This window comes from Acanthopagrus latus, chromosome 7 (genome assembly GCF_904848185.1).
Source record: "Acanthopagrus latus isolate v.2019 chromosome 7, fAcaLat1.1, whole genome shotgun sequence".
Taxonomy (NCBI): Eukaryota; Metazoa; Chordata; class Actinopteri; order Spariformes; family Sparidae; genus Acanthopagrus; species Acanthopagrus latus.
The window spans coordinates 6,829,211-6,853,535 of NC_051045.1; the positions used below are offsets into that span (position 1 = coordinate 6,829,211).

A 24,325-nucleotide genomic window follows, 5' to 3' on the forward strand; every position below is an offset into this window, starting at 1 on the left:
TAAAGTAGCAGAAGATGAATAAACCTAAGTTAAGCACAAGCACATAAAAAAAAAACACTTAAGCATAGTTGAGTATTTGCACTGAATCCGATTATGAAGTGTTTAAACCTGCTGCCTGTGCGGTGAATCCAGCTGTGAAATTCCTGATCATTCCCAGGCACTTTTCCTATCATGATGCTTCATCTTCTCTGACTCCACAGATCAATACTGACTACATTATTCACGCAGTAACGTATTTAATGATCAATATCAACATCCCTCACCTACACGCCTGCAGGCACACTTGTATGGAGGCACACATGTGCAGGCTTCTGATGCATTTTGAAGATAGAATGTGCAAAGTCCCATTAAATTCCACCCCATCCCTCCGTCTCCCCCCTTTAGTGATCTCGCCTAATGCGATCCCCAGTGGCTGCTCCGCTGTCTAAATGCCTGCTTTTATCGCCAAAAGCTTCCGTATTATTCTGATCCAGCTCTGAGCTCTGGCTGACAGCTGAGCTAACATTTTTCTAATATGAAATTAAAATTCCCTTCCAAATTGCTCTTACGCTGCAATACGTTGTTGAAATATGATTAATAATTGCTGTGTAAACAAGCGTAAAGCCTCGCTCAGATATGTGAATGTGTTTTTTCTCTCCAACTCCCCCTCCAGTGTGAGCATACAATAAACAAAAGTTATCCCGCCCAGGTGTTTTTAGACATCTGCATGCTGTGCTTCTCCTCCACCCACACACTCCTACTTATTTGCCCCAGGCTCAAACAAATCAATATATCATTAGCCAGGCTCTCCACTCTCCCCACCCTGTTCTCCATCCAGAAAAAAAACCTTACCTCCCTCCAGCTCCACTCTTAACTCTGTCCTACCCTCACATTTCACACTATTTCATGCTGTTTTTCTCCTCTTTTCCCTCGAATCTCATCTCCAGCTCTTTGGCCTCCACCTCCCCACTCTCGCTCCGGCTCTGCCTCCATCTCCATCTCCAGTCCTTTTGTGTTCATTTCTCTGAACCGGCCGCTGATGTGGAAGACAGTGTGAAATAGGGGTAAGAAATGGGAGAGGGAGATAGGGGGTTGTTGAAGGGTGTAAAGGAGGAATTTGAGCCCACATCAGACAAGGGATGGAGACGGTGGGTGAGGGCAGGCATTGCAGAAATATGAAAGGGAGTGGAGCAAAGCTGGGAGGAGATGGGGAGCATGAGGGGGAGGGGAGCCTCACTAGCTGGCTGGCTGTTGGGTGAAATGAATGTGTAATTGTGTTGTAGTGGCTCAACCCTTCACCAGACAACTGAGTGATGGCAGGAGCGACAAGGCACAACACTCCCGGGTAGAAATGGCTGAGTGCCATCGGGGAAAATAGAGAAAAAAGGTTGTCGTATTGCTGTACGGGCACCAGCATCACCAGGTAGGGACACACCCGCACCCTCCTGCTAAGTGCCAAACATGGCAAGCGACTGGTCACTGACTGATGTAAAACAGCACTCATTTTAGGTGTTAAAAGAAGCATTATTGGCCCACTTGTGGACAAAAACAGCGAGGGCTTGGCTTGCATCCTCTCCTCACTCTCCTCTCCTCGCCCAAAACAGGCCACCCATTCACTCACAACCAACCAACCCCGCCCTTCTTACAATTTTTTTCTTCTTTCTCTATTCTCCCCTCAATCTCCTCTTTATTTTCCTCCCCTCCTCCCCTCCTCTCCTCTCCTATCCTCTCCTCCGTCCCTCCACTTAGAGATGAAGCAAGGAGGGGTGAAGAAGAGGGTAATTAAAATGGGGATGCTGTGCAGTGAAATGAAGCCGGTACAAAGACACACATCACGGCTGAGAGATGAAAATATGAATGGAGTAAGACACGTTTCAGTGTAGAGATATAGGCCGGAGACGTGGCTGAACAATATGTGGTTTAATTTTTTTTTTCATTTTATTTTATTTTCATCCCGTCTCTCAGTCGGCTTTGATGACCCACCCACTCCTCTCTCACACACGGGGAACAAAGCAGCGCAGAGCTTTTTGACTGATGTGCGTAGCCCCCAGACAGCTGATGAAACAGGTGAGAAAGTGGCAGCTCACACACACACACTCAAAAAAAAAAAGAAAAGAAGGAGAAGGAGAGGGGAATCAGATCCCAGTAACTGTAGCATGGTGACTGCAAAGAGAGAGGGATTGGCAAGACCGGGGAGGGTGCAGATGGAGGAGTCACCTTGAGGGAGGGGAGGGGAAGGAGGGAGGGGAAGGGGACACAGTGGCAATGCCAATTTATTTCTTTTTTCAGGTCATAAGCTTGTAGGTAGGGAGGAACCCACTTGATGAGCCATTAAACTTAAAAATAAAAGCCCGAAGAGGAGTGTAGAATTCAGCCGTGTGCAAATAAAAGGTTGTAACATGAGAGAAAATCAAGTAATGTTGAGGAAAAAGCTGCACAGGTGTCAGCGACCGTTGTGTCTGTGTGTGGCACCGAGCACAGCCGGTCTGTTTGTGTGGTGACTAAACACAGGAATCAGAAGGATCCTGGTCTTTTCTCTCAGCAGAGGTGGGAATGAAACAACGTTGTGCGCGTCATGGGAAGTACAAGTTGCATTTATTCACAACAGTGCAGACCTCACGCTCACCTGGATTAATGTTTATCACAGCTACACATTCAGGCGAGAGCTCTGCAGGGACGGGACTCAAACCGGTCCATGGAGCGAGGAGGATTAATTCTGTGAAGTCAAGCACTGTACATGTTGTAGTGTGTTTGAATGGAGTCAGCTTTGATGTTATTTCACTGTTATTTTGAAATTCTGTAAAGGGTAATATGTTCTCCTTGTTGAACAACAGTGACATCTGTTGGTGGAGAACTGACAAACACTTAAAGTCTGCTGATATTCTACGATTTATATTTCTCCTGCTGTCAGTGAAAAGGCAAAAAACAACAACAATGAGTTTAACTGTGTAGCCAAGACCTATGTTTTATTTTCTTTGTGCCATAAACCTCCGAGAACAATGAGTCTGGTCGTCGCCTTCGCTCATGCTATAAACATGTGATTTATTTACAGTCAATCCCACATAAACTGTACTGCTGCCATGAACAGGCCTCCTCCACTAAAGAGCCAAAACTGAAAATGAAATAATTTTACTAGCTTTTCTTACTGCTTTATTTTATTAACATGTTTTACAACTGAATTGTGATTGTTACTGTTATTGCTTGTATCATCTTCAATTCTTTATCTTTTATTTTTCTTAGCCAGTCACATTTTATTGCAGTCCTGGTGTGCATTAGTCTCTAAATCCATTTTTGTTTTGTTTATAAGTCGTGGATTTTCCTTTTTCTAAAATCACCACAGCACTTTAAACTGCATTTTGATTTGTTTGAAAGGTGCTATGTGAATCAAGTCTGATTGATTGATGAAGTCTTCGGCTGTTTTAAGGGGAAAATAACAAACCATTTCTAATAATAATAAAAAATATATTTATGGGCCATTTTCAAAGATTTATGTGTTCGGTGGGAACAAAAGGCCTGAGGCTGACAAGCTGAGGTATTCAGACTAACACACTGTTCATTTAAGCATTTACACTGGATTTAATGACAATTATAACATATAGATAATATCCTGAGTGTTTTATTTACTTAACAAATGCTAATGTATAAACAAAAGCAGGGATGCACAATATGTATATTTGTCCAAGCAATCATCGTCCCAATATCAGTACATTTATATTATTGGCTATTAATGGTATCTGTGAAATTGTAGTTGATAGAGCCGATAATATGAAGTCAGAATTGTTCTCAGTGACTGAAGAAGTAAAGATTTACAGACCTCAAAATGTGGCTTTTTGAACCACTTGATCGAGGAGGAGGAAGAAGAAGACGAAGAAGAAGAAGACGAAGAAGAAGACGAAGACGAAGAAGAAGAAGAAGAAGAAGAAGCTTTCTTACTCCTCAACTACGGGTTAGAAAATTTTAATCATCTCATCATGTTATTGCTCCCAGTCATGATAAACAACTAATTATCAGTTACCTGTATCGACTGCTTGCTTGAGTGAACCATGTCTGATTTTTTAAAAGCATGTATCATTCAGGAGATGCCACCCTTCTCTCTCTTTATCACAGCAGACGTTTTAAAAGCACAGGTGTCAATAATAACCTTCATGCTGGCACCGCTCTATCCAAATAGCTAACACCTATTTCCTGGATAACCCCTGAATTAAGGGCTAATGGATGAGACAGACTGTCTATGATTTCTCTACACTTACCAGTTTTTAATGAATCATTTTCAGTCGGCTGCTGCAGTAAACATCACATAACCAGTGACTCATAACATGTACGTATTAGCTGTTTGTTTGTTTGTTTGTTTGTCGTTCCATCAATTAAGGCAACGCATCATATTAAGATTTTACACATTATTCCATAATTAGCCTCCCCTTAGTTCTCACTAAATGACTTTGATCCTCCATTCTAAGTGATTCGTAAACTAATTGTCAGCTGTTTGCTCATTTATTTCTGGTTCATTCCCTATTAATTAGCAAAATGGCTTCTCAGGATTATGTGTACCTCGCTGTGAAGTGTAACTGTGGCAGGGTGAGAAGGAGAAAGCTGCTAACACCAACATCACAAGACCAGTTTGTAGCAACAATAACCAAGAAAGGAAACATCCTCAATGATTAAGAAGATTATCGTGAGTGTTTTGAACTAAATCAAACTCAAGGTCAGTTGAGTTTTCTTGTGATTTTCTTTCTGAGTTAGGACTGGAATCAAATTTTGCAGAATATAAAGACGGTGCATGAGGGAGTAAGAGCAGCAGACAGGCGGGAGGCTCCTGGCAGGTATTTGGACAGAGATAAAGCACCAACAACAGCATAATGGGCCACACAAATACACCCGAGACAGCAGAGGAAGTATTAACACATGGCATGGTATTACAAGCTGTATGAGTAGAGAACAGTGTTCGTAACACAGTTTGAGCTTCTGTCCTAATTACTGCCACCTCTGTGTGGGTTGTTAATGGTCACAGGACAGACAGCCGCAGCTGTGGGGGCATTAGGGATGCGTTTGAGGAGCGGCCCTGCAGAGGAAAACCTTTAATGCTTCATGTTTTAAGGTGTCCTTGACTGTAATTGTGAATAAGGAAGTAGGCTTGCTTCACTGATTGTTGGAAATTATGTCAGTAAAAGCCTTTGTTGAGAAAACCAAGGACACTCTGCTTCTTGAGTGCTGACAAATGAAACAGGCAGCAATCTGGTGCTAATTTCAGAGCCCGTACACAAACACACACACGAACATACTGTAATTCTATTTTAACTGAAATATTCAAAGTCCCTCTAGGAGAATTTAAATTATAGTTTGAAGTAAGAAAGTAAGGCATGGTTGAGGTCCTACAAGACATTTTTTCTATGAACTTGTAACATAGGAATGAGCTTCTTTGTTTTCTTATAATTGTTCTGCTTCACACTTATAATCCATCAAAGTGAAACATAGGCTAATATATGTAATAAAGTAACTAACAACAGTATAACCTTTATTTCCTAAAATTGTTGCTGTTCTGTAATTATAACAATCTATGAATGCTATGGGAGATATTTTCTACCAGTGGCCATCAAACTCCTTCTCTTCTGTAGGAAGGACAGCTAAGATAATGGACACTGACAACACTAATATCAATATTATGTGCATTATTGATTTTTTTCTCAACATGTGTGATACTACTTGAGAAACACTACTTCTCATTATTATCAATTAAGCATTATTATCTTGATTATCAGGTGCAATGTTGCTTCTTTTTTACTACCTTCAGTATCACTGTCAATTTCTGTTTGACTGGATTTTTAGTTAATTCTTGTACTGTCTTATTTTTATTGTTGTTATAATTTTCCACTGGGCCCAGTGAGTGACCCTGCCTAACAATTTTATGGAACTGTACTGTAGTTTTTTGTAGTAGTCTCTAGCCGACAATATCCTTCTGGATTAATAAAGACTTATATATGTGTATGAAAGATAGGTGTAAGCACTGGGCAGCTCCTTCAGCAATAGACAAATACACCCGAGTGTGTGAAGGAGAGGTATCGCAGGTCCTTCCTTCCTGCTGCTGTCAGACTGTACATCCAGTTCTGCTCAATATAGACCTCACTGTGCAATATACAGCAATACAAAACTCATGTCTGCATTGCACTGGTAATTTACTGGCACTGGTAAACAGCCACACTGTTTATAATTACATGTTAATTTTGTACAACATCATGTTTATATGTATATACAAGGCAATTATATTTCTTATCTTTTTAATTATATTGTTTATTTTTTACCATAGTTATTGTTTTGGTTTGTTTGTTTGTTTTGTCATATTCTGTCCTTTGGCCGCTGTGGCAAACAAATGTCCTTGTTTGTGGGACAATAAAGAAATGCTGATTCTGATTCTGATTCTGAAGAATTAGTTGTTTTTGAGAATTTCTTGTATAGACGAGCGTTCTTTTTATTTTCATGGCCTAAAGCTTTCTTACTGTTTATTGTCTTCTGTTTTTACGTGTTCAAAAAATATAATTAAGATCACTGCTGTCAAAATCAGCGATCCTCTCTGTTGCTGTGGTGACTGAATCTATTGGGTCACAGAATGTGTTGTATCGCCGTCCAGCAGGTGTCCTCAGTGAGCCGTGTTACGGCGGTCACTGTGCCGACGACACATACTGACGCAGCAAACCAGGATGCGCGCGCATCTTAGCAACGGAAGTCAAAGTTTGTTGTTGCTCCTGTTAACTTCCCTATCCGAAGCTAAACACTCGAAACCCACACATGTTTAAGGAAAATGTCGGTCTGTTGCGTGTCTGGCTGCGGAAATCAAAAAGGACATCTTGGCAAGCTTAAATTTTTCACAATACCATTTGGATATCGGACGTTTCAGGCCAACCGGAGAATATTATGGCTAAAAGCGATCCAAAAGGTTAACGGCAGCGTCGAGGACCTCGCACGAGATGCTCGTGTTTGTGGCGCTCATTTTATATCAGGTAGGGGAAAAAAACACAGCTTTCGTTTTTCCACATTTTATTAGAACATGCTGACCTATCCATTAACTTGGCAAGACCTGGTGGGAAATGAGGTTTAACGTGAGCTATTTCACTCTGAAGTTGCTTAAAAACGTTTGTGTATTTTCTGATTACAGGACAAGCGTCCATGGATATCAACAGTCCCGACTTTGTGCCTTCGGTGTTCCCATACAATAAACAAAGCCCCGGCTACAAGAAAAAGGGGAAATGGTAAGAAATATACATCAATGTTGTTGGCTAGATAACTGAGTAAAGATATCACCGGCGATTGCATATTTCACGTTGTTATTGTATGTAGCTAGCTAGTGCGCTAGCCCCCAGTTGGTGCCGACATCGTAACATAAGAGCGCCAGAAACTGGGCTAGCAACTTAGCGTAGCGGCTAGCTAGCAAACCAGCACCAACAAATCTCTAAATAAATCTCACATAACAGCCTTGTGTATATATAAATTAACTTTTTAAAAAACGTATTATTTTCACTTTTGTGATATTGCCCAAGTCTCACTGCTTGTCTTCATCAGTCATGTGACAACAAAACATTTGTTTTCATGCACAACTGAAGCAATTACTGCTTAGCTGTCTAGTCAACTGCCAGAAAGTTAAAAATTGTAATCAGTAATTCATGTCTTAAGTGAATTTTTTTCCCAAGCAAAAATGACATTCTCTGGTTTCAGCTTCTTGATCAAAGTGATTTTATTTCTCTTGAATATAAATAAGTAGGTTTTAAGGGGCACTGTATGGTTTTGGGGAATACATTTTATTTATGCCCAAATAAACAAATAACAAGTGCTCCTTCACGAGCAGCGGGACATGTTTCAGTTTCTGGAAGACTCTCGAACAACTCTGAAACTCAGAGCTGACATTGTCTTTGATGACTCTCCCACACAGTGTTTAGAAACCTGCAACTCCCTTCCAGGTAGTTAGAACTGAAGAGGCCTAGTGGATGAGAGGTGAATTGTGTTCAAGAAACTGTCCAGTTGCCAAACGATACAGCCCTAAGAATTAACATGACCTGGCTGACTGAAAACCTTCATCAGCATCAATGAACAAACTGACTCATGACTGAGTAAACAAAGAAAAACCAAACTGAACTTGAAGAACAACACAGTTTCATACTGTTTAACTGTACTATTTATCTAACATTGTAAATATTAAAATGTTGCAATTAAACTTTTTTTTCCTCTCCAAAACCACATAGTGCCCATTTAACACATTGTAATAGGAAACACACTGGTATGATCACATTTTCTGGCAGTTTCTTGGCAGGGTCAAGAAAAAACATTTACAAGCCTACAGATGATGACAGCCCTGTTTTTGTGGTAGATGAAGGCACAGTTTGAACTTTAAGATGGGGGTAATTATGATATCAGCAGTTTCATTTCCTGACTAATATGCCCAATGGATGATGGACTATTTAGACAATTGCCATAGAAATCAAACTTGCACAAACCACAAAGGCTGACAGCAAACTAGATATATCATATTTCTCCAGAGCAGAAAACATAATCATCCTCCAACTACTCTTGCTGTCCGCTTTAAAGATATTTTCAACTGGTAAAATGCAGTTATAGGGGTGATTGCAAAAGAGATCATTTCTTAATTTCAACCCACTTGTAAATTTAGTTTCCAAACAGAGACCAAACCAATAGTAGTACTGCTTAAATCCTTAAGCCAAATGTCATGCCTGATTACACTTCTTTGGCTCCAGTTGAGATCATTTGGCCACTACAAATCTATAAGTTTTACAATGACATACCTTTGCTAGCATCCCAGGTATCTAGTCATATGTGCTGGCCAACAATTTCAGTTTTTGGCACAACACCCCAAAAGCATTGTTTGCTCGGCCACTAGGGGGTTCAGTGAGCCCCCTGAGCCCCTGTGGTGTCAAGTTAAGGTGACTTAGACTAGGATTCTCAGTCAGTATGTGTGAGGTTTCCTGTCATATAAAACAAGTAAACATGCACTAATATCTCTAACACCTCGAGTTCTAAATGCTCTTTTTATGCTTTATTATGATGCAGCTTTGACAAACATATATATGTGACATATTCAGTGTGTATTTACATCAGTTACTTTGATTTTTTTCATAGGATTTATGGTCGAAGTAAAAAGCGGCGCCGTAAAGCGAGCGAGGAAGCAGAAAAACAGACAACTCCACCGAAAGCTGATTCTCCTGATGACTTCCATATGCTGCAACATGTAATTTATGCATTTATCTCTTCCTTATAGAAAATATTAAATCGATTTATTTTAGTTTTGTGTGTGTTAAGAAGGCAAAAAAGTTTACTTTGGTGATCTTTTCTGTGTATGCAGGAAAAAGAAACAAAGACTAAAGATGACAAAACTGAAAACAAAACAGTCAGATCAGAAATAACATCGAGTCCAAGCAAGGAATCACCATCATTGAGATTACCAGCAGGACTCCCAGATCTAAACAAAATGACTCCCACTCTGCGCCTGAAATCCGTATTTAAACCAACAGTTGGATTTCAGTGTGAGCTGTGTGACCAGAGCTTCACCACTCCATCTCAGCTTGTCAAACACAACCAGCTGCACGAAGAACCACGGTCTTTTATCTGTGAACTTTGTGGAAAGCCTTTCACAAAACGGACAGATTTCACTGAGCACCAGTGTAGCCACGACTATTCCTTTGCGTGCAACATGTGTGATCGATCTTTCAACACAAGTCAAAACCTCAAGAGACATAAACTGCTGCATGTCAAAGATGGCAGGAAGTGCCGAAAGTGCGGTGTGCTCTTCTGTCAGCGCCATAACCACATTTTATATGTGCCACAGACTGAGTCTGAACGGGATTCTTATGTCGTTGAGGCATCCTGCAAAGATTTAGACGGTGATCGGATGGCAGGAAACACTCAGTGGGTGAAGCCAGAGCCAGATCAGACTGCTGACCTGGATGATGGTGCCCAGAGCACCATGACTATAACACATTTGCCGACGACTACTGTACAGACTCCTTCATCTGCACCCCAAACCCCTAAACCTTTACCCAAGACCTATAATGCCCTACCTCCAGCCTCACACACAAGGATCTTAACAGAAATCCCTGTACCGGTTTTTAAAAAACCTTTTTCTGTGCCACGTCCAGCCCCGCCAGTACCCAGGCTCTCGAGGACCAGCTACCCTGCAAACTTTGTTCAGCCCCATCTCCCACAACTCCCAGAGCTCCCGTCTTCATTAAGGATGTTTTCACCACAGTTCCTCACCTCAGCATTTCTCGAGGTTAAAAGAAATTATGATTACATTTTAAGCAAACCAAGAGCTGCTAAGATTGAGAATATTGTGAAGGAGGAGCCATGCGAGCTGCCACTGATTCCCCCGAGTCAGGAAACAGTTGTTAAGCACATCAAAGGGGAAAGAGCTGCTTATGACCTGGAGATCATGCTCTGATCTGAACAGTGAGTGAAAATGTATCACTTTAAACAAACAAACGGTGAATGAGTGCTTTATATTTGTCACTACGGTTTAACTGCCCCTTCAGCTGTTATGTTTCACATGTCAGTACTGCTTATACTGATATTTGTGATTTGAAGCTTAAAGGACATTTCTGCAGACACAAGTGTGTTTGACAGATACTAAAGCTGAAATTTTAGCTAATTTGGGCTCATTCTACTGCCAGTATGCAACACTCTTGCCACCTGTATGGCAGATGTCACATTTTGTTTAATCTTCCCATGTTTTATGTGAATACACTGTGAATGTATTGCTGCCAACCTCTTTAAAAGAACAATTTTGAAGATATGGCCAGAATTTTAGTATTAAACAAAATTAACATTATCAACAGAATCTGATGAAACAACAGTGTTGACGTTTTGTCAAACACGTCTATGTATTGTGTTTTAGAGATGTCTGCTTGAGTTAACATCGTACCCCCAGTACGAGTGCCAAGATTTGAAGTCAACTTTTGTAGTAGACAAATCGTGCAATTACAACATTACTGCTTCACTGTGGCCAAAAAAGACTGACATAATGAAAGAAGCGGCTGTAAAATGGTAGATCTATTTTTTTGAGTGTCACTTCTCCCACAGAATGACTCCTCAGAATTTGAGGCATTCCATCAAATATCATTTGAAAAGTTTAAAAAGACAGCCGTGTGGTTAAATCATTCATCCTCTTTTCAAGTTATCTGGCTCTGTAGACGAAAGTCTCTAGTGCGTACGCTACTTGGGATATGCGTAATCTTTCATCTTTCACAAGAATGAATGGGGGTCCGCCTCTGAAGCTGTGTTGGGATTTTAATTGTTATGTCCATGATTATACCAGCAAGAGGCAATACTCTAGAAAGGAAAATATTTTTAGACTTATTTTCTTTGCTAAACAGTAAAAATGCAACAGTACACCCTCCAAATTCATTTTCTGTCTTTTGCTGAACTAAAACAAGCTTAATTGCATTGTTGACATTGTTAAAACACTGTTCATTCAAACTCCACAGAAACTAGATCCCAACACGAACACAGTCTTGATTTGTCTTTTCCACAGTCACCTCTGGTTTGGTCAAAATAAATCCTCAATTCACAGAGTAAAATGTGAAAATATTCTGTCCCTACACTCTGTTTTCACCTGCTGCTGCTGTCAGGTTCTCTCTCTGTGGACATATTTGAAAGATTTCACCTGTAATGGTTTAACTTAATGTAGTTCTGCTCATAAGAAGTATATCCAACTTGCCTGAATTGAATTTGGACTGCAGGCTTTATTCTGTACTCGGCCGTTTGTGGGGTAAAAATCAGTTTAGTCTGTCAGCAAAGTAATGCACCTTGCTATGAATGATGTCATGACTGTATATTGTACAGCATCATGTCTGTTTTCTATCTACCTCTGAAACCACATGTGCTTTTTTTGTTGTTTTACATTATAGAAGTTAGGTTTTACTTCCATGTATGCTAACACTGTGGTAATTCCAGTGTTTGGGATAGGCACATATGACAATTTTGTTTTGTTTACTTGTGTGTACTTTAATGTGCAAGAGGAAGAAAGCAGAGTGATATACTGAGTGGGAAAACTACCTTACTACAGCAGGAATCTAACCTGTTATAGAGTACGTTAATACGAAATAATTCTATGAAACACTCGCTCACTTTGAAGCTACAAGTTTAAAAATGGTTGTTAATGTATCAGCTCGCTGGTAATCACGTCTTTGTGTATTTCTTTAAATCGACATTATGTTTTCTGTCTCTATAGTCAGTTGATGACGACTTCCCACCAATAAATGTTTAAAAAATTGCTTTCTTTGTCTCATGTCTACGCTACGTTTCATAGCATTTAGATCTGAAAACACCTGACATTAAAGCTTTTAATTATAACCACACAAAGTCACAGATGATAAACTGTTGAATTGGTGGGTTAAGGAAATGGAAAATCGGCCTATTACTCATCAGTCATTGCATGTGCAGGTGTAACTAAGTTCATCCAAACTGCACTCTGTCTATACAAGATTTTCACTTGGACACAGTAACATAAAAAAGCTGAAAGAAACAATCTGTACATTTGCACATAGCAATACATACAGTAATAACATGAAAACACTGTTTGCTGGCCTCCTTTTTTGACTTGAGTGATTTTGCTTCTTTGGCCAAAAGGTTCTGGATTGTCAGGCCCAAAAAGATTTGTCAGATTTGTCCTGACGTTGGCACTAGAGCGATTGATAAATTGACCCAAAACTGTCTGCCTGCCTGTCTTGGACCGACCTCTTAACAGTGTGTCACACTGCATTAAAAAGGCCATCTTGTTCTGCAAGCTGCGACACTGTTATTGCCACAGCACAATAACAGTGAGGTGCCTTTATGCCTTCATTCTTTTGATTGTTGTTACCGAAGGGTGCTTTTACCTAGTCTACTACAACGTAGTTAAGAACTGAAACAGACTGAGGATGTTGCTTATCGTACAAACCTACATATAACCAAAGGTAGATCAAGATTTATGTGGATTTAATGATTACTTACTTACTTAAAGCTGAACATGTATTCTTACTGTTTTTATTGTCCTAATAAGACAGCCTTTAAACTGTCACCATGGAGCTATATTAGATGATTTACTAATCCTAAATTGAATAAATACAAATGTTTCATAAGTGCAACTTTTTGGGTTGCCAGGTTGTGATAAATCCCTCTAGCAGATGTTTTAATCCCATCAGCATCTGGACCAGTGTACTTTATCAGCACTGCAGACTTGATGGTTTGGTGCGAAGAAAGAAAGAAAAAACACTTCAAAACCAACTTCAAATCCCTATAATGGATATTTATAAGTTCAAACTTGATGGTTAACTGAAGGTTTGATCCTTTATATTTCACACCATTAATGCTCCACATGCACGGTGGAAGTCATGACCCTTTATCAGTGACTTTTTAACATGTCTGACTTCACTGCTGGTTAATTATTAAGACGAAAAACCCATTAACCTTTCTCTAAAAAGGAGGAGAAACAACAGCCAAAGGAAGCCCAAGGTTGCCAGGTTGTGAAGGTCGATGGATTATTGATTTATAAAGCATTAGTACATTTTTTAAGCATTAAAGGGTAAGTTCAACAAAACTTAACACAATTATATATATATATATATATATATATATATATATATATATATATATATATATATATATATATATATATATATATATATATATATATATATATATATATATATAATTTTACATTAGTGCAACTGTGGACACATTCTATGTTTTTTATTATTGTGTTATGTTTCTTTTTATTTTTGGCTATATATTGAATACATTTTGGCAAAGGTGTTGTCTTTTTTTCTTTTTTTTTTAAGATTCCAACCTCAGCTCATGTAATATCTGTATCTGTAATATACACAGTGTATATAACAGATATTTTATGACTAAAATTTTGCACAGTAATTACAGCATAATATCATACAGCCCATGTTATAAAGCTTTAATTCTGCGATGAGTGATGAGTTTTTGTAAGTTTTTTTTTTTTTTTTCACCAGACAGGGCCGTTCACCTTCATTTTAGCCCATGAACCAAATACATGCTAAATGCCTTGTGTCCTATAGGGGGCTTTGCCTCATAATAAAGGTGATGCGACTGATAAAAGAAACACATTTAGTATGAAAACAGTTTCCATGTCAATTAATGAAAGAAAAATAACTCTTTTCTGTTTTGTTTTTTTTTTTACTTAAAAAGAAAACAGTGACATCATGTAATCAAACTGGTATTTAAAGGGTTAAAATCCTGAAAATGAATGAATATTTAGTAGTTTATTATCAGGACTGATGTTGGCTGGAAAATGTAAACCAGTGAAAGTTGAAAATAATAATAATATATAGTATGTTTATGGTAATTTTTTGATATGGAACCATTTTTTTTAAACTAAATGTGGTTTGAATAAATCTTCTTTCATCAATTGCATGAGGGATAAATATCAGTGAGACATGAATCTTTATGTTTTTTCAATCTTATGTACAGAAGAACTAGGTTGACATCTGCATTGATTGCATTTGTCACATCCTCAGTTCATTCCTTCAAACCCTCTTGCAGCTCATCTTGGAGCCCAGATGAGATTCCAGTCTGACTCCATCTGCACGCTGTACGCACCCCATTGGTCAGAAGGCACCGGCTAATGGTGGGCGAGGGTTCCGATTGGCCGCGTCGGCTGTCACTCACAGCGAACGACGGCTGCGATTGGCCGACGTGCCCGGACCTAAGCGAAGCAGATTGGCTGATACTTGTCCGCCTCGCTGCCGAGATGACAGGCGAGTGGTGCTGATGCTGTGACAATGGGAGTCATCCAGACGAGCAGCATCTGGACCGAGTGTGCTTAAAAGACACAGCGGCGGGGCACAACGAGTCCACTGACTGGGTCCGGACGGGAAGTGCAGCCGGGTGAGAAAACACAGGGGGGAAGGAAGCTCCAGCTGCGGCTCTGAGAGGGTGAGTTAACCCCTGGAAACAAACTGACATGCCCGGGGCGTCCGGTTGGTTGCTTCCTGCGTGGGGGGCAGGGGAGAGGGGAGAGGGGTGAGGGGGGGGCAGCACTCAAGTACGATACGTCGGCAGCCAAACTGTAAATCCCGCTGGCGAGGTGAGGCAAGGTTAGCGACCTTTTAGCTGCTTCCCCCCGCATTTATAAATCCAAGATGTCTCGCTTCCTGGAAACCAATGAACACACCGTGCTGCTGCTGCTGCTGGAAGGAAGGAAGGAAGGCAGCTGTGAGTCAACTCATCCCCCCCTCTTGGTCGACTGCATTGCGGAGGGAGCATGCCGCGCAGGAGAGCGTGTGTCTTATTATTCCTCATACTGCCTTTAAATAAGAAGTCGAGACTCAAACATTGGAGGCTGTTTTATTGTGACAGGTCCTCTCACATCCTCAGGTTTCACTCTGACACACCAGCAGCAGTCCTACAAGTCCGGTTGGACGCATTTGTCACAGAATAGAAATTCTTACTTAGATATTAAAGGTTGTTATCAAGATATTTGATTTCGACCACTGAAACTCTTAAGGGCTATTGCATGGGTTTGCACAGATTTGTAGTGAGCTGCAGTGCATGCTGGGATTTGAAGTTTGAGGTGCCATGTGTGCTTAAAGGATAAGTTCACCCAAAAAATGAAAATTATGAAATCATCCACTCACTTCCATGCAGATGGAAAGTTGGGTGACGCGTTGTTGTCCACAAAACATTTCTGGACATGGGGACTTGTTTTAAAATGTTTAAAAACAGCCCGTCCATCATAATCCAAGTCTCTGATATCTAAGATCCCAAACTGATTAGAAAACACGTTGTTTGCACCCCTTTTTGAGATTAAATCTTCACCGTAGCAGCTATAGAAGAGTCAGCATGCCCAGTGTTTTGGTTTTTTTTCAAATCAATTTGGGATCTCAGGGCTCCTATGTCAGAAAACGTCTATGTATTGTGTTGAAGTTAGCATGCTAACCAGCTAGCTCCAAGCCCTGTGTTCTCTGAGCGATCCAAAGCTCCTGTGTCAGTGGTGTAAACACCAACGCACCTCCCGGTCGTCCGGCTAGCTGCACAGCTAACTGAGCTCACAGTAGCTACAGTCACGGATGCATAAACAGAATACATTAAAAATAAGAAAGCACTTTGTGGGATCATATATATTTAAGGTGGCCAATTCTTACATATTGCACCTTTAAAAATAACTCTCCATCAGCCTCTGGGTGAAGAGATGATGTCTGAATTGTAGTTTTTGTTTGAACTGTTCCTTTAGGTGCAGCGGTTCACACACAGTACGTTGTTTTTACGGCCGTAGATATTCAGAAGTGTCCTGAAAGATTCCATTTTGTGCTGCTGTTGTAAAATCGCTGGGCTCCCCCCTTCTGTCTCCAAGTGCAGTGATGGGAGCGTTCAGCCGGCAGAAGTTTTTCCAGGAGCTCGCTCACGGCTGCCTGCTGCCTACAGCTCAGCAGGGCCTCGAGCAGGTATGGCAGCTGCTGGTTATCTGCCTGCTGTGTCGGCTTCTCTGGATGTTGGGTGAGAGTCCAGTTGTTTTTGTGCCCGCTCAGTGTTATCTGCCCTTCACATAGCCTGCGTCATCATAATCTCCTGTACTATCCGTTATTGCCTTTTTTTTTCCCTCCACCACTACGTCAGGCCTCCCCTCGTTCGTGAAACACCTGGGCACGGTGGCGGGAGGTTTCTACACGCTCTACCTGTTCTTTGAGCTCCATATGATCTGGGTGGTCCTCCTCAGCCTTCTCTGCTACCTCTTCCTCTTCCTGTGCCGCCACTCCACCATCCGGGGCACCTTCCTCTCCATCACGGTGCTCATCTACCTGCTGCTGGGGTGAGAGAGAGAGAGTCTGATGTGAAGTTTGATGTGAACACTTCTCAAAGTCAGACGGATGACTGATGAGTTTGTGGTGAGAAAAACATCCAGACTGAAACTGTTCTTATCTGATTTTCTCAGAGAGCTGCACATGATGGACACCACAAACTGGCACAAGATGAGAGGTGAGCCAGGCGGCAACATTTGACACATCACTGCAAGAATAAAAAGCATTAAATGTGATTGATAATGCTCTCATGCTGGAATTGAGAGACTATTTATGTGCTGCTTCCGTCGTCCAGGTTCACAGATGGTGGTCGCCATGAAAGCCATCTCTCTGGCCTTCGACCTGGACAGAGGCGTCGTGGCCAGCGTCCCCTCACCCATCGAGTTCATGGGCTACATTTACTTCGTGGGCACGGTTATCTTTGGTCCCTGGATCAGCTTCAACAGCTACAAAGAAGCTTTAGAGGGCCGTAAGCTGGTAAGCGTGATACGGTATCTCTTAAGAATTGGAGATGGTGGGGGTGAGGATTATTTAGAAAGATTTATCCACTAACTGTTGAAATCTTTGGCTCTTTTCTTCTCTCTACTCAGAGCTTTTCGTGGCTTTTAAAAGTGTCTGTTAGCTGGGTGAAGAGCCAGGTCTGCCTTGTTATATCCAACTGTGTGGCGCCCTACCTATTCCCTTACTTCATACCGGTCTACGGAGACAAGCTGCTGCGAAGGTGAGTGGAATACAGAGGTGCTTGTAAACAAAATCAAACTCTCTGTCTATCCGCCGGCTGGGACCGCTCACGGCTTAATTTCTTGTCTCCTATTATCTGCTTTTGTTTACAGCAAAAAGAGGAGGAAGATCAGGTAATTAACTTTCCAGCTCACATCGCAGGCACCCCCTCTGTTTTCTGTTGTGGTCTTTAAAAGGGGCTCTGTGTAACGATTAGGATTAGTTTACATGTATGATAACCTCTTTTATTTGGGATTTTAAGGGGTGTGAAAAATGACACCTTCCCCGTCTCTCTTGGCCGCCTGTACAAGCCTGTAGATAATTTGGATAAGTTGTGTAAGGCTGCTGGACTGTGGATTTCTTTGCAGAGGATTTTTCACAGCAGTCTAAAGAACGTGACTTTCTGCACGTCCTCTAATGCCTCATCTTTGTGTCCCCCTCCGCTCCACTAACAGAGAGAGCAGCACCAACATTAGTGTAGAAATGACTTCCAGCACGACACACAAGTTCCACAGAGCCCCTTTGATACATTTCATGTTTACCGCTCATGCAACAACTTTACCTCCACGCATGTTTCCACCTTGTTCCCCCTTTTCATGCAGCCACATGTGTGCCGGGGACACCCGTCTCACCCTCACATTTTCCTTCATCATCTTGTGGCGAGATGTAGCTCATCACACGGCAAGTCAGTAAAACATTAATGTGAATTTAATAGCTCAGTAACATTAACTGCCTCACCTTCTCTCTTTGTTCTTTTGCTTCTCAGAGGTACACCGGCGAAGTAGGTCTTTTTTTATTTTGCATAATGGTTTATTGATTCAGTCCGGTCTAAACTGATATTTGCATGTAACGTCCGTCTGTTTCTTCTCCTTTTTGTCGATGTTGTCGCATTAGGTGGTTGCTGGCATATGAGAACACAATGTCTTTCCACTTCAGCAATTACTTTGTTGGTTATTTGAGCGAGACCACTGCGACTCTGGCTGGGGCGGGCTTCACCGAGGAGAAAGACAACCTCAAATGGTCAGAATTTCATCCGCAGCCTTGATATATAGTGAGATTCATTCACATTTTTAAAGGACTCAGTCATCATCTACTCACACCTCTGCCGATGGAAAGTTGGGTGAACTTTCGTAGTCCACAAAACATTTCTGGAGCTTCACAGCAAAACAGGGTTACAGCATTCCCCTACACAACTGAAGAAGATGGGGACTTTTTTTAAAGGTGCAGTACCTAATTGAATTACCTTAAATTCAAACTCCCCAAAAAATCATTATGCAATAAGGACAGCACCACAGTGCTATCTTCTGATGAATGTTTTTAGTTTATACATCCATTACTGAAGCTTATGTTAGCTTGTTAGCTCAGTTAGTTGTGCAGCTAGCTGGACTACCAGGGTGGTGTTTACACTGCTGGCAGGAGTCGCACGCAGGAGCTTTGGATTTCTGGGAGAAAGAGGTTTTTAGGCCGGGGGCTAGCTGGTTAGCAGGCTAACGTCACTAGATACCGCTTTAACACAATACGTCTCTGATCATCAGAACTGTCATTTCTTCGCATCATCATGATTTTACTGAAATTCTTGCATACTGTACTTTTAAAAAAGTGAAAAAACAACTGAAAAAGACATAAAAATGGCTCCATACAGCTCATCAAAGTTGAGCTCATGCACCCACTTTTAACAGGATGTGCTCTAAGGCTTTTCGCTCAGCAGCTACAGTGAAGATCCACTGGAAGGTCCAGCTGAAAATGCGTCGTGATCTGTGGTCTTCCAGAGACTACGATAACTCTGGACAAGCTGTATGGAGCCATTTTACGTGTTGTTTAAAAACAAGTCTTCAGCTGTTTCATCCAATCAGGAGAATGCCACAACACTGTTTTTGCCGCGAAGCTCCAGAAATGTTTTATCGACTACGGAACCCCACCCAACTTTCCATCGGCATGAGGTTGAGTAGACAATGACTGCATTTACATTTTTTTTAGTGAACCTTTAATCTTTTGTTTTGTAGGGATATGGCTGTATCCAAGCCGCTGAATATAGAGTTCCCCCGGTCGATGGTGGAGGTGGTAACGTCATGGAACCTGCCGATGTCTCGCTTCCTGAACACCTGTGAGTGACAATGTTTACAGCGATTGCTCGACGGCGGCAGCTGTTCCTGTTTTTCGTTGTCATTATGAACGGCATGATAATGACTCATTCAAACAGACACTCTCATGCAAGCTGATGCTCTCGTCTCGCAGATGTTTTTAAGAGTGCGCTCAAATTCGGGACGTTCTCTGCCATCATGGTGACGTACACGGCCAGCGCCCTTCTGCATGTGAGTATCACACGTGGACGTCCGAAAGTGAGCCACGATGCCTCATACCATGTGTCTGTTTGAACAAGTGGATTGTTTTGATTCTAACTCCTGTGTCTGGTAGGGTTTGAGTTTTCATCTGGGTGCAGTGCTCATATCTCTCGGGTTCATTACGTACATTGAGCACGGTGAGTCAGCCTAATGTTTGTCTCTTTTCCACATTAGAACCTTTCCATTTAGAGAAGGTGCTCAGCTCTGCAGTAATGGTTAATTGCACCCCGCTATAACACTCTGCTTCTGTTCACTGCAGTGCCTGTAATTTACCTCTTATGGCCGGGAAAGGGAGTCTTCCTCTGGCCTCATTTTTCAATGCTTTGGTCTTGTTTTGTGTTTCAGTGTTGCGGAAGAGGCTCGCAGCCATTTTCAATGCCTGTGTACTGTCAAAGAAATGTCAGGCAAACTGCACTCACAGGAACAAAAAGGTAATATGCGCCGTTCTCTTCCTACCCTTTTTTTTTTTCATTTGAAATCAGCAGTGGGCTCCTCATCTTTGATTCTTAAAGAAAGGGTTAGGCGTTTTTAAAAATGGGCTTAATTGCTTTTTTGCCGAGAGCTGCATGAGAAGATCAATACAACTCACACGTGTCGAAATATGTACGCTAAGTACGCAGCGTTAGTTGTAGTCATTAACAACATTATTGTTTTTTATGCATGTTCTACTGATGCACCGTGCTGCACAAACAGACGCCTCTATTCGCACCACGGGCCTGTGGTGTTATGTTATGTGCATATTCTGGTTTTCTTCCAACTATTTTATTTGTGCAAATGGCCGTTGCGCTGACATTGCTGGCACTTCCTCTCAGAGCAGGAGGTGCTCAAAGGGTGCCTACCTAGTAGCACGTCTGGCCTGGTTAGCATTCAGAGAAGATGCACTCCCTGTTTTTATGCTGCATGTATTTAAAGATATCAAAACTAAACCCCTCATATTCTTTCTTACTTATTTAGCCTATGTTGAGAGGATAACAAGCAGCTGTGCAAAGAGACTATTAGAAAACACAGTAAGTTATCTAATCATAAAAAAAGACATACGTCATGTGTTACTGAAATAGTGTGGACGTCAGGTTTTAATGCCAGAAAAAAAGAAAGAAAAAAACATCCGCAGCAGTTAAAGTACAGCAGCCCCCATGGTGCTGTCAGTTGATATATTTTGGGAGGTTACTGGCACAGCGCCCAGCAAAAAATCCCTTATGTTATATTGGTTACACACATCAAGAGCAGCGGGGAGTGGGAATAATGATTTATGCCAAGAAGAAGCAGCCTGCATGGACTGCAACATGGGGCTGATCGTTCCATTAAAGCATTTCAGGCAGAGATACGTTAAAACCCCGCTTCAAATTCTAAAAGTATTACTCCATAATGCTGACAATTCAGTACTAGTACTCAGCTAATCTGCTTAATCAACACGTATACTATTAGAGAGACGTCTGAAATGTTAAGTCCTTGTCTTCATGATGCCTTGTCTCTCCCTCTGCAGGGACTATGGGTGTATATGATTAACATAGTGTTCAGCGCATTGGCAATCCTCCACCTGACGTACCTGGGCTCTGTGTTTAATTCCAGTGTGGACTACATGGAGGAGGATGAGGTAAGGTCTGCGGCTACGTGTATATACGTCAAGTCAGTTTTCCTGATATAGCCTAATGTCACAAATGATTTGATAGACAAAGCACAAGCAGGAAACCCAGGAGGAGAATATTACAGGATAAACACTGAGGAAGCTAAAAAAAGGAAGGGTCACTACGTCACCTGGTGTTTCTTTGGAGCCAGGCTGCGGTGACAGCTGTATTAAAGTCTGAGGGAGATGCACGGAGAAACACACCAAACATATCTACGTCGAATGACTTCTGATGGAGAATTGGCTGGAGTAGTAGGAGCAGGTTAATGATTTAATTTTTTTGTCAACGTGATTTTGTTTGCGAAAGGCTCCTGTTCTCATTGTGACTGCAGTCTCACCAGTGATAAACGGCCCTGTTTGATCACGATATTATAAGCCCTGTCAATCATTATGGAAAAAAAAAAAAAAGAGTCTCTCTGCTGCTCTCTGAAGCGTGTACTTTCATTTCCGGGAGGGATTTCAGAAGTCATATGACGTCGATATGTTGGGTTTAAGTTTGTTGTATCTCCAGTAGACTTCAATACAGCTGACGTCACACTCTGACACCGAAGATTCACTGATTCCTCCTTTTTTAAGGTTCTTTGCCAAACACAAGGAAGCCTAGACTATGAACTTAAATCAAGTAATGCAAAACACAAAATGTCAGCATGAATTAATACAAGTAAAAGAAATAAGAGCGATAAAACAGTGAAAAACCACATTAAAGCAATGGAAGAGCCAAATAAAAAGAAGAGGAGCAGTAAAAGACTATAAGAAGACAATGATACATAGATTAAGAAGAAGGGTTTTAGGAAGTGATTTAAAAAAAAGTTACTGTTATTAAAGGTGCTATATAAGAAATTTTTTTATTATTATATTACAAATCACAAATTTGTCTCCAGTGGATTTACAGTCTTTACAGCACACACCTCAAAAAACCCTATAATGGCAGCAAATGAAAGGAAGAGCAGAGGAGGGATCTCTCTTTCAAGAAGGAGAGGCATGCGATATGTCATGTGTACAGAACAGACCAGTTTAAATGACACCATGTACAGCACACTGTGTGACATCTGTGAAATGCAATGTAGGAATGTAACCTAAGCTACGGTATTTATAACTCAAAGGAGCGAAGTGTACTGATATGTGAAAGGTTTTAGATTGTTCTATTATCTGATCAGAGAGAACAAATGAAGGATTGATCCCGTTTTTCTGTGAAAGTGTCACCTATGAAAGGTAATAAATAAGGAAGAGGTTTGTGCGTATGCATCGTCCTGTCGAGCTCACATAGCATGTGCTGCCCCCCACAGGACGATATAACCCACCATACCATCCAGAAGTGGTCGGAGCTGAGCTGGACGAGCCACTGGGTCACATTTGGGTGCTGGATATTGTACCGCCTCCTTCTCTAATAACAAGAGATGGAGGAGCGGAGAAGGTACAGGAAGCAATAATGAGATTTGTAAGGCCGGTTCTCCACTTCTGCACTGTGACTTTGTTCCGCTTCAGGCCGAAGAGTACAGAATCATCCTGTGTAACGACAGCGAACCGACACACGGTGTGCAGGGTTTGCGCCGCATGTTGGCTGGGTAATCTATCATTCTAACCTGCTGCGGACTAGTTTTGATATCCATGAAATGATAAGACCTCTCTCTCCCTCCTCCTCCTCATCCTCCTCCTCCTCCTCCTCCTCCCTCCCTCCCCTCCTCCGTATCGCATCCTTTTTATCTGAGCCGCAGTTGTCAAGCCCCCATGTTGTGACAGCAGTTACCGATGTCTCACTGTGAGTCACAATCAATACCAATCAGCATGGCGGAGATCGGCTGCTCCTTTCTGTGGACACATGATAGAGCCCATTATCTAGGTTTCAGCATTGACTGCGACAGATGTCCTCCAGATGTGGTTCTCCCCCCCCCCTCCCCCTCACCTCAAGTGTTTTTACAATCGTATTTTTAGGTTTAAAGGATAAGGCTGGTGATATTTTCTGCTTCTCTTGTCTTCAAACAAATACCCAAAAGACCAAAAGCAACAATGTCGTCGTCGCTTCCTCAACACCCTTCTTGTGGCTCTCAGACAAATCCATGATATATATACGCCGCATACATTTATTTAAAAGGCTGAATCATTTTCTAAAAAAGCCACTGAGCGCTGTAGATTTGCAGACTTCTGTTGGGGGACTATTTTCAGCAGCGGATTAACACACATTTCACGCTCTAGTGGGTGTGTACAGCAGCAGTAAGGTATATGTGGGATGGACTCAAAATAAACTGCAGCGCCCACGTTCATTGTAATGAAGGAGAATGTCAGCCGGGCGCAACAGTTTGGCTCATTGATACATTTTGGATAAAAATGGAACTCTGTGACACAGAAGAATAAGATGGAGGCAGAGACAACAGTTTTTAGTTTCATGGTTTTCACAGAATAATCAACCAGTCAGTGTTAATGTAGAATAACTGTTAGCACAATAGTAATAAGTGACATCATCAGATTGTGGACATAACTGTAGTTGTTGACCACATATTTGTTTAAATGTCCATTTTCTATATTATGTTAAACAAGCAGAGTGTAAAGGAGATGTATTCTGCTCATTTTAAGGTTCATAATGTTATTTTGTGATACGACTACAATAACTTTGCTGCTTTAATGCTGAAAAAGCAGTTCAGTTCTCTCCTTCTGTCTGGTGCTGCAGCTCTGTTTTAGCTCCTGTCTCTTTAAGGCCTCCCCTCTGCTCTGATTGGTCACCTCGCACACGTCTGACCTAGCAACAGCAACAGAGCAGCTGGGCTAAATCGATTCTTACGTGCCAAACTAGCCCCTAGGCAGAAAAAATGCAAATACGTGACATGGTGAGGCAGTGTGATGTCACAAAGTCACTGAATTAAAGG

General features: G+C 41.5%; 1 protein-coding gene across 1 annotated transcript; it reads left to right on the top strand.

Annotated features, from left to right (window-relative positions):
* The first annotated feature begins 14,542 nt into the window (after nt 1–14,542).
* LOC119023139 (protein-serine O-palmitoleoyltransferase porcupine-like) lies at nt 14,543–24,325 on the top strand. The gene is made up of 15 exons (XM_037104834.1): nt 14,543–14,916; nt 16,334–16,476; nt 16,597–16,789; nt 16,913–16,956; nt 17,074–17,255; nt 17,369–17,499; nt 17,612–17,632; nt 18,265–18,279; nt 18,393–18,518; nt 19,502–19,602; nt 19,734–19,810; nt 19,914–19,977; nt 20,186–20,271; nt 21,324–21,434; nt 22,751–24,325. The coding sequence occupies exons 2-15, from the start codon at nt 16,341–16,343 to the stop codon at nt 22,850–22,852; spliced, it is 1,389 nt and encodes a 462-aa protein (XP_036960729.1). The 5' UTR covers nt 14,543–14,916; nt 16,334–16,340; the 3' UTR covers nt 22,853–24,325.

Coding starts and splice junctions, on each gene's coding strand:
- LOC119023139 (XM_037104834.1), top strand. CDS start 16,341: ATGGGAGCGTTCAGCCGGCAGAAGTTTTTCCAGGAGCTCGCTCACGGC. Junction 17,256..17,368: donor CTTTAGAGGGCCGTAAGCTG/GTAAGCGTGATA, acceptor CTCTCTACTCAG/AGCTTTTCGTGGCTTTTAAA. Junction 18,519..19,501: donor GAGAAAGACAACCTCAAATG/GTCAGAATTTCA, acceptor TTTGTTTTGTAG/GGATATGGCTGTATCCAAGC.